The sequence below is a fragment of the Eurypyga helias genome, unplaced genomic scaffold, assembly GCF_000690775.1.
Source record: "Eurypyga helias isolate BGI_N326 unplaced genomic scaffold, ASM69077v1 scaffold16562, whole genome shotgun sequence".
Taxonomy (NCBI): domain Eukaryota; kingdom Metazoa; phylum Chordata; class Aves; order Eurypygiformes; family Eurypygidae; genus Eurypyga; species Eurypyga helias.
Window position 1 is genome coordinate 1,070 of NW_010235673.1, and position 9,465 is coordinate 10,534.

Here is a 9,465-nt window from a genome sequence, read left to right on the forward strand (position 1 = left end):
CCCTGACCCATCCGCTGCCCGGCTGGGCCAAGCCAAAGCGGGAAACAGAGGCCGAGAGCTGGGGCTGGGTGGGGAGCTGGGGGTGGTCGGTGCTGTGGGGTGTCTGAGCGATGACATCTGTGGCTCAGCACGGCTACCAGGGGATCCAGCTCTTCCCGGGGCTGGAGGTTTATCGACTCGGGGATCTGCTGGCTTGGAGGACAGCTTAGAGCCTGCTCCCAGGGGACGGGCTCCGGTGTTTTCTTAGGAGGCGTGGAGGGTTCATGGAGGAGTTTCCTCAACCCCAAGTGTTTGCTTAACCAAAACGGGCCCTGCTTATGCTGGGGTGTCGTTTTTCATGCGGGTCCCTGCTAGGGTGTAAGTGATACCCGCTCCCGTAGGAAAGGAGGAACTGAGGCCACTGAGGCCACATCCATGGAGTTTCTCTGAGCCAAGCGGAGAAAGGGAAGCTCAGCTCCAAAGGGAGGGAGGCCTGCACAAACGCCTGCCGCAGTCAGGGAGCTCAGCCGGCTCTGACCGTGACATCTGCCCTGGGGAGGAAAGGACTCCCCAGGACACGCACTGTACCAGCATCAGGAGTGCTTTCCACCCAGCCCTTGGCGGACAAGGGTGGGTTGTGCTGGGCTCAGTTGGAAATGGGGTTCCAGCGCAGAGCCCCCAGAGAGGCTGGGATTCAGCCCTTCTGCCCCGGCCCAGGCGGAGGGCAGGGATCACGGCAGGGATCACAGCTGTGATTTCACAGCGACGCCAGACAGAAGCTGGCAAAGAAGCACCACTTAATCAAGCCAGACAAATGAGATTGCTCCCTTTGATTGAGTTACCAAGTTAATAGATGACAGAGACACAAGAGGGAGATTTCTAGATGCTGTTAAACCGTTTGACACTGCATCTCAGGAAGCTTGACTTAAAAAATTCCTCCTAATTGGGTCTCAACCCTGTCACAGGGATGGAAACCCAAAGGAAGAGCAGTGCCAGTGAGGGGGCAAGGAATGCCAAGATGGGAGGAAGGGTCTAGACAGGCGCTGCCTTAGGCCTGATCTTACTTAACATCTTAATTGATGATCTGGAAGAAGGAAGTAAACAGCATGTTAATTCAATTCCTGGAGGAAGCTGAATGGGGAGGCAGGGCACTCAGCAGGCAGAGCAAAGTCCGAAGGCCGTGGAGGGGTCAGATGCAGGGGCAGCGATGGGATGGAGCAGGGCTGGATGGCAGAGGAGACTGAGGCTGAGGTCAGGCTCACTGGGGAGGGGACACAGAGGGACAGCAGGACCTGACAGCCCCAGAGGCAGTCCTGCCTCCCCGACCTGTCCCTGCGGACATCAAGGGATCCACATGTTGCACAGCCTCCACACCAGCCCCATGGTATTGTGAGCCCATCCTGTGCTGGGGGGGTCTTACCTGGGGCACAGATTCCTGCTCCAGCTCCTCTGGCTCCCACATGAGTGTCAGCTCTGGCTTCCTCCCAACCTTTTGGAAGTGGAATCCCAGCAAGGGCAGCGCCTGCAGGCAGGGAGAATGTTGGGAGCAGTCTGTGGCCCTGCCAACAGCCCCCCACACTCAGCCTCCCACTCCGCTTGGGCTGCGGATGGGGAGGATGCTGCTTCTGCCCGGCATGCTGCCTCTGCAGCTCTTTAACTACCGGCATGCTGCAGCCCGTGAGCCTGAGCCTAGCACGTAAATCAGGGGCTGCTGTGATACACAAACAGCCCCTATATCACACTGCATGTCCTGTTTAAAGATGTCATTGCCAGCCATATAACCAGGTTATTAGGAGAAGATGCTGTCACCAGCCACGGGTGCTGGCCTACAGTGGTGCTGTCACAGCCCCGACAAACTGTCTGATTAAAGGAGTTGAAAACCAGCCTCCCTCCCTTTCCTTGCTTCAGATCTGTGTTGATCTTTGTCACCCGGAATCTGCTTTTATTCCCTTTTACCTAGACTAGATCACCTCTTGCACATAGCAGGGAGAAGCTGGCCTTCAGAGACTGGGCTGCTCCAGCCAAGCAGTCCTCCACCAGCCAGGGGATGGAGGGGACACCCCAAGAAGGAGAGGAGGGGACACCTCTCCGGTAGCCTGGCTGCAGGGCTGGCACAGAAGGGCACCAGAACAGCCACCACCTCCGATGATACCAGGCAGCTGCAATCCTCTGTGGTGAGGCAGCGTTGGCTGGAGCTCACACTGGGGAGGTACCTACATTGCAGTAGATGCGCTTCTGGACTCCAAACTTCAGCACCAGGACATCGAAGGCCTCGTTCAGGACACCCATCACCATGGCCTCTGACTCTAGAGGACCACACTCCTGCCAAAAGACAGGGCTGTCACTACACCGGCATCCCCGTCCAGCTCCCCCAAGGGGAGCTCTGGCCATTGCTTCACTGTTTGTCCCTCCTCAGGCCAGCTGGGCAGCCACACAGCCCCCTGCCCGGTGGCATCCAGGCTGAGCCTCCACGGGGAAATCCAGAGATGCTCGGGGGAAGACAGCCTTGGCTCTTACCCTGACGAAGATGGCAAAGAAGAGGTCAGCGCTGAGCTCCTGCACCCTCTTGGAAGCCATCTTCCGGTCATTGCAGTGATCTGCCTGTCTCTGGATGGCCTCTTTCTCCATCTTGATGGGGGAGCTGGCACCTGGGAAGGGGACAAGTGACAATGATGTGCCCATGCTCCCCCCTGCTCCAGACCCATGCCAAGGCACCCTGGCCTCAGCTGTCCAATTCAGCGCTGTGCCCCTGTTACTTGAGGGCACCCACGTGCCAGGCAGCTGCCCCGTGGGACACAGTCTCCCAGCGCCCAGCGTCCTTGGCAGGCAAGGCAGGCACCCAGGAGTCCTGCCTGCACCAGGCAGAGCACCCCCTGTCCTCACAGCACCCAGGGCTGCTGTGCGAGCAGCCGGGCAGCGCTCACCAAGCGAAGCGGAGAGGAGCCGGTGCACGATGATGTCTGCGTAGCGGCGGATGGGCGAGGTGAAGTGGGTGTAGAAGGGCACGTTCAGGGCGTAGTGACGGAAGAGGGTCTCGTCCTCCAGGATGCCAGTGCAGAAGTAGAGAGCCATCTGGAAGGGGAAAGAAGAGAGGGAAAGGTGTGATCAAGGACGGTGGCAGGACCCTGCAGGAGGTTGGAGGGGTCTGTGGCTGTGAGAAGGAGCTTCAGCAGCTGACGGTCCTTCACCTGCTGCTCAGTTCAGGCTGTGCAGGGACATGGTGGCTCTGCAGGAACCGAGCACAGAGCAAAGGGGGCAAAACTGCTGCAGAGAGCTGCTGGCTGCCAGCTGACCCTGCCTGGCCCCAGGGATTGTACCAGCTTTCATGTCACACATGGGTTTAAGCAGCTTTCTGCTTCTCCTCAGGCCCTGGGGCTCACTCATGGCCAGTGGCTCCCATGCCAGGCTCTCTGATTCTGGTCCGGCTGCAGGCTCGGCACACCCATCACCCCTGCTCGGAGAGCCACGGGATGAGCAGCTCCTCCATTCACTGAGGAGGAGGAGACAGCCCTGCTGTGATCCCTGCTGCTCCATCCACCACGACAGCTGGGAAGCTGGACTGCCCATCTAAACCAACACCGGGGCCGTGGAGGCACCGTGCTGCTCAGCAGCCTCTTCTCCCGGCTGCGCCGCCCCTATTATCCCACATGCTACAGCTTTTATTTTTACATCTGTGAAACACCAGCCCTGGGAGCTGGGAAAACAACAGGGGCCGAGCCCAGGCGGGGAGGGGAGGCTGCGCAGGTCAGGGGGGTTGCGGCAGGGTCACGGCACAGTGGCGATTGAGTGAACCCATTTAAAAATAAGAGCGAGTGATTTAAAAAAAACAGGAGTAGCCAGCTCTGATTACAGAGCCATCCTGGGATCCATGGTTTGGGCAGCTGCATCCTCCGCTCTCCAGTCCAGCAGCACAGCCAGCTCCTGCTGAGCAGCAACACACTGATCCGGGTAAGTAAACAGAGCAGGTTAAAAAAAGCAGCATCGGTCCCGGCCTTATTATGAGACCCAAGAGCTGGGATAGGAGCTGCGGTGGCTGCCAATTTCCACAACCCAGAATTAAATTGTTTCTGATGGACTCCACGAAGTACAGTCTCCACTCAATTAGCTCGGCTCCCATCGAACAAGGCTCTGCGCGGTCAGGCAGGGAGACATGCCGAGCGCTGGAGGCTGCTGCAGGAGAAGAGGAGTGCCCTTGTGCAGACAGACAGCATGAAATTGCACTTTTGCCAGGCTCCGGGGCAGAAGGGAGGAAGGTCCCTGCAATGCCAGGTAGGTAGAGAGCAGAGCACAGGTCAAAATCCCTGCTCCGAGAAAGGCACCGGGAAGGGCGTATCCCTTCCCTATGCCCAGCGGTACTCTGCAGTGACATCAGCCTGGCACCAAGCAGATGTTTTCTCATTAACAGATTTGACTCACAAGTGTTCTCAAATCCCCAGGGTTTGCCGCAATCCCCAGAGAATGGTGAGGAGCCTGGAAATAAATGAGCCCCAGCCGAGCAGGGGCGGCCTTCCTCTCACGGACAGATTGAATCCCCGAGTGACTGAGCCCCTGAGAAATGGTGTGTCGCTGCTCCTTCATCTGTGGCAAGGCTCCTGGCACGGCAATCCAGGCGCTCCCCCAGCACACACATCACCAGTTGCTTCCCATCTCCCGCCTCCTCCAAGAGCCTGCCGCCTGGACCACCGGCGTGCAGCGAAGATGGACGACGCGGGCTTGGCGCGACCACGGGTTAAACCTGTGGGCAGCTTGTTTTGGCTGATTTCACTGCAGCCTCGTCCCTGAAACACCAGCTTTATCACTGGGAGCTGTGCGCAGGGTGACTCTCCGCTGCCCTGAGCAGACGGTCTCGCCGCACCATCTGTCAGGGCCCAGCCCTTGACACCGGCACAGGCCCCTGCAGCTGCCAACACTGTGTCCTCGCCCCCAAGAGGGACCACGACGTCCGGGGAGATGGGCAGGAGGGGGCTGATTCTTCCATCTGCTCTAGTACTGATAGGAAACAGCAAAAAATCCTCCTCTCAGGGAAATCTCCTGAGAGCACGTTTGCCAGGTGTGAGTGCGCAGCACACCTGAGCACGTGAGCACGTTGGTTTTCTGACAGTGAAATGGGACTAGTTCCTGCCAAAATCATGTCTCGTGAATATCTCGTTTGAAAGTTCTTCTTTCTTCTTCCACAAGCTTTCTGTCTGGCATCTATGCCGCGGAAGACTTCATCCCCAAAACGCTGATACCGCTTTCATGTATGGATCTAACATGTATTCAAAGGCCTAAATCTTAACACGAGCCACTGGAAGCTATCTCAGAGCACACCCACCCCCTCTCCGACCACAGCCACAAAATCTCAGCAAGTCAGTGGGTCCCAAAAAGCTTATCTCCTCGTTGGTGCCACTGCAGAACTGAGCTGCCTCCCCTTGCTCATCTCTCCCAGTCAGCAGCTGGGCTTTCTCCACACGCTGCTGCTGGCAAAGCCCAGGCTTGTGTCAGCAGGACCAGAGAGGGACCCCAAGGAGTTCAGGTCACCAGTACACCTTCCACCAGAAAAGGAAGATGTGACAGAAAAGACCAAGACAAGCCAGAGTGGGATCTGTGACAACACAGCAGGCTCCAGAGGACACTCCCTGCACTTCACGAAGCAGCACTCCTGAGCTGGACACGAGGGGGTGATTTACCGAACGGCCTCAGTCCCCAGTACCACCGGCAAGCAAACATTAAGTCACTAAAGTACAGCAGGACTTCAGGCAACTGCTAATGAGTAAATGGAGCAAGTAAGCTAATTAGAAAAGTGACAGTCAGATGAGTGATGTTGGGAAGATGATTCATTCCTGCAGCGATAAGCAGGCCACAGCAGCGAGACCATTTCAGGAACGTGTCCCTTCCCCCTGTGGGGTAGGACTTCCCTCAGAAGAGGCTGTGCTATGACCAGCTCCAAATGGAGAACGGCAGAGGCTTCACAAAACCTTCTTCTGATGGTGATAAGCACCTGAATAATTGTCCTGAACTGCAGATGTACCAAACGACAATCAGTGTGAGTAGCACAAGCCTCCACTGCAGACCTTCACAGAAGCCTCTTGGTCTGGAGGGAAACCAAAGAGTTTCCAGAGCTTCCCTGCTTCTAGGACCATGTGGCCTGTGGCCAGTCCCACATTCCTACATCATCCTCACTCTTGATTCCTTCTGTGGACCGGTTGGGATATCATGATATGAAGAAACAGCACAAACACGAACCACGGAGCCCGCCACCGGCTGTCCACAGAGCAGGCTGGGTCCCCGTGAGTCTGCTCACACCCCACATGCAACTGCAAGGGCGACACAGCCCTACCACTGCTCACAGGGACCCTATGGGGGGTGAGGAACGACTCAGCCTGGCCCTGCCATCCACTGAAGCTCTGTTGCCTTGGGGATACCCCCACTGCAGGCTCCATGGGGCTGGAGGCACTGAGGGAAGCTGCCGGCAGCCCTGCAGCACCACATTTGGTGTCCATTCACTCCCCCTCTACGTAACAGCCAGCTACGAAGACGCAGAAGGGCGAGGGTTGACGATGGAGCCGCAGCAGACAGCTACAGGCAGACGTGTCCGACAGCGGAGTGCTGTTCTCACCTGCATGGGCCTGGAGAACATGTTGGTCAGCACTTCTTTCCTAGCTTCGGAGTATTTGTCAGCGCCAAACGTTTCATTTAAGCTTTTCTGGAGGAGAAAAGAGAGAGCATTCAGCGTAGGCAAGCTATGGGGGCAGGGGGACCCAGGCAGACCTTACTGGGGCAAACAGCAGCTCGTCAAAGCCAAATTCCTCCTTTCCCTGCAAATCCTCCTCTAAGCCAAAAAATGCACGTGAAACTAGGCTTTGGTCTGGTCCCAGCAGCCCTGACAGGACAGCACAGAGTCCTGAGCACTGACCCACCTTCTGGGGTCAATGGGAAGGAGCACTGGGGCACAGGGACCGCCGGCTCCATCCCCAGATGTGCAGCGTGTGAGAGCACCCGTATTCCCTCCCCTGACCTGTGCCTGGCTCCCATCTGGCTACGGAGAGTTCCAGCGCATGGCCCAACGGGACTCTGGAAGACTGGATTCGGGAGGTCACTGCTCGGGCTAGCGGCCAGGAAGGGCTGGAGGGTTCGAAGTGCAGGAGAGGAGCTGAGTGCGCAGCCCCACGTCTGCTGACATAGCCCTGGTGCAGCCCGCAAGCGGGAACAGCAGTCCCAGCTGACGGAGGGCGTGCGGGAGGCCAGCGAGGATGGGATTAACAGAGGATTATCCACAGTCCAGTTGCGGCAGTAAAGAAAATCCTGGAACCTGTGCTGTGCCGTTCAGCTGGAGTTCAGCCTCAGGACACACTCAGCAGAGGATCGGTCGGATACCTCCCGCACGGGCTGTGGCTGACCTTTCCCAGCACTGCTCTCCAGTCCTTACCAGCCACCCCACTCCCCACCCTGCCCTCCCCGAGCCCTTCAGCAGCCCGGACAGAAACACTCCCTTGCAGACCTACTTTTCCTGTGGTACAGAGCAAATGCTCTGCCCGGGACCTGTGGAGAGAAGGCAGGGAAAGGAAATCTGGGTGTCTTAGCGAGTGCTCCTGCACTGCAACATCCTTCCCCTTGCAGAGAGGGCAGCGCTGGGGTCACCGACAAGGCCCTCCCTGCCTTGCTCTCAGCTCTGTGCACCACATGGGTGACTGGGATAGGCTGGGCCACCCTTCCCCAATGCTGGTGGGGCCAAGAACGAGTGAGGGAGGCGTGTTGTTTCGGCATGGGATAGTCCTGAGCTCTGCTTGGGCAGAGCGGGACGGGGAATAAACATGCCACCGCATGGGTACCCACGCTGCTCCCCGCCAGGTCGGCGCACTCACGTGCAGGGTCCCCGCGCTGCTGAAGTCAATGTCAAGGCCGACTTGGTTGCAAAACTCCATGAGGTCTTTCAGCAGCTTGGTTTGGGGCGGGGGGTGGCGGCGAAGCAGAGCCTGCTCGGGGAAGGAGCGGTAGATCTGATGGGCCACGGCCATGTTCGCGAGCAGCATGAACTCTTCCACCAGCCTGCAACACGAGACAAACAACCCCAGGCCCCAGTTAGAAAGGGCAGTCCCACGGGAAGCCCAGCCAGCCCACAGTGATGGGAATTCATACGACACGGGGGAACGAGGGAGCAGCTTGTAGTTGCTGTTAGAAGCACAGATTAGATGTGAGACTGCAGCAAATCCCCCCCCACATTCTCACTTTCTAGGTGAGGTTTCCTCGGGGACGCAGAGCAAGCCATCCTGCTGGCGCAGACAAGCAGAAGTCCGTGACAAATTGACAGCTTAAATTAGGATAAAATAATCTCCCTTTAGGTCATTTTACCTCCTGAAATGCTCGACAAGCAAAACAAACACTGCGCGAGATACAGCACAGAAAACAAACACGCGTCGCTGTGTTCCTGAGCCAGAGAAAACAGCGTCTCGCTCGCTGCCCCCCTCCCGAGCTCAACATGTGTGGTCAAGCCCAGCCACCGAGCCCTGCCCCACGCCGGGCTTCCACCCAGAGCACGATGCGGCCCCCAGGCAGGGAAAGCCACCAGCGCAGCTCGCTGCCGGGCTGCCTCCAGCATCCAGGCGATGCAAAGGGCTCCGCGGGCTCCTCCATCCAACCTGCAGACTGCTGGGGTTATCCGGGGCTGGGGTGAGCCCCCCACCTTCCACCTCTGAGTGGAGACGCCTTCTACGGAACTCTCCGGGACTGTGCGCCACAAAGAAAAACAATCCCAGCGCTAGAGATCATCTGTGGAGCGTTTATGGGTTGTGCTACCAGCTGTAGGGCTTTGCCACAGGAGACTTGTTTAACCGGGCTTAGATAAGCAGAGAGATGTGCTTAACTGGGCTTCCTGCTATTTGCTGCCTGTATTCCCAGGGCTCCTAACTGGTGCTAATTGCCAAAAAAGATAACAGATTTGCAGAAGTAACCTCATCCTCCGAGCAATGCCCCAGCGAGCTGTCACCGGTTACGCCGGCTCAGCCCCGTCGCTCCTGCAGGCAAAGCGGCGATGGCGCGGGGTGCTGGGGGCCCAGGGCTGGAGGTGGTGGTCCTGCAGCCTCCAGCACTGGCCATGGCTGGGGAGACTGGCCCGGTGAGACGAGCAGGGTGCTGCGCTCCTGGGGTACTTGGTCTAGCAGCGATACATTCCCAGCCTGGGAGTACTTGCCAAGAACTTGGAAGAGAAAGGAAATAAAAGACGAGCCCTGAGGAGGAATAAGCACCTGATGGTGATAATCAGCAGTGGGAACATGTTTAATGGGAAGGAGGTTTCTCAACAAGAGCCTTGTGGGCTCTCCCAGCGCATGTTGATCCAGAGGCCGATAGTTCAGACCGCACAGGGAGGGCAGGAGGGACGCCCATCGCTCGTGGGCAGCGCGGGAAGGGGTGGGAGCAGCACAGCCCAAGTGGGAGCGGGCTACCCACCCCGTCCCCCAAAACACCCGCCAATCGGCCAGGGGCTGGGGCATGAGCCCGCCGCCCCGG

General features: G+C 58.1%; 1 protein-coding gene across 1 annotated transcript in view; it reads right to left on the minus strand.

The window, feature by feature from the left end:
- Positions 1 to 1,399: 1,399 nt before the first annotated feature.
- The window catches only part of DIS3L2 (DIS3 like 3'-5' exoribonuclease 2), a gene marked incomplete at its 3' end in the record, with an annotated part of 168,980 nt that continues 160,914 nt past the window's right edge, over positions 1,400 to 9,465 (minus strand). The window contains exons 14-19 of the mRNA XM_010146847.1: positions 7,824 to 8,007; positions 6,578 to 6,664; positions 2,904 to 3,051; positions 2,497 to 2,627; positions 2,197 to 2,301; positions 1,400 to 1,501 (exon numbers count right to left, since the gene is read on the minus strand). Of these exons, the coding sequence (XP_010145149.1) occupies positions 1,400 to 1,501; positions 2,197 to 2,301; positions 2,497 to 2,627; positions 2,904 to 3,051; positions 6,578 to 6,664; positions 7,824 to 8,007 (757 nt within the window). The remainder of the gene's footprint in view (positions 1,502 to 2,196; positions 2,302 to 2,496; positions 2,628 to 2,903; positions 3,052 to 6,577; positions 6,665 to 7,823; positions 8,008 to 9,465) is intronic.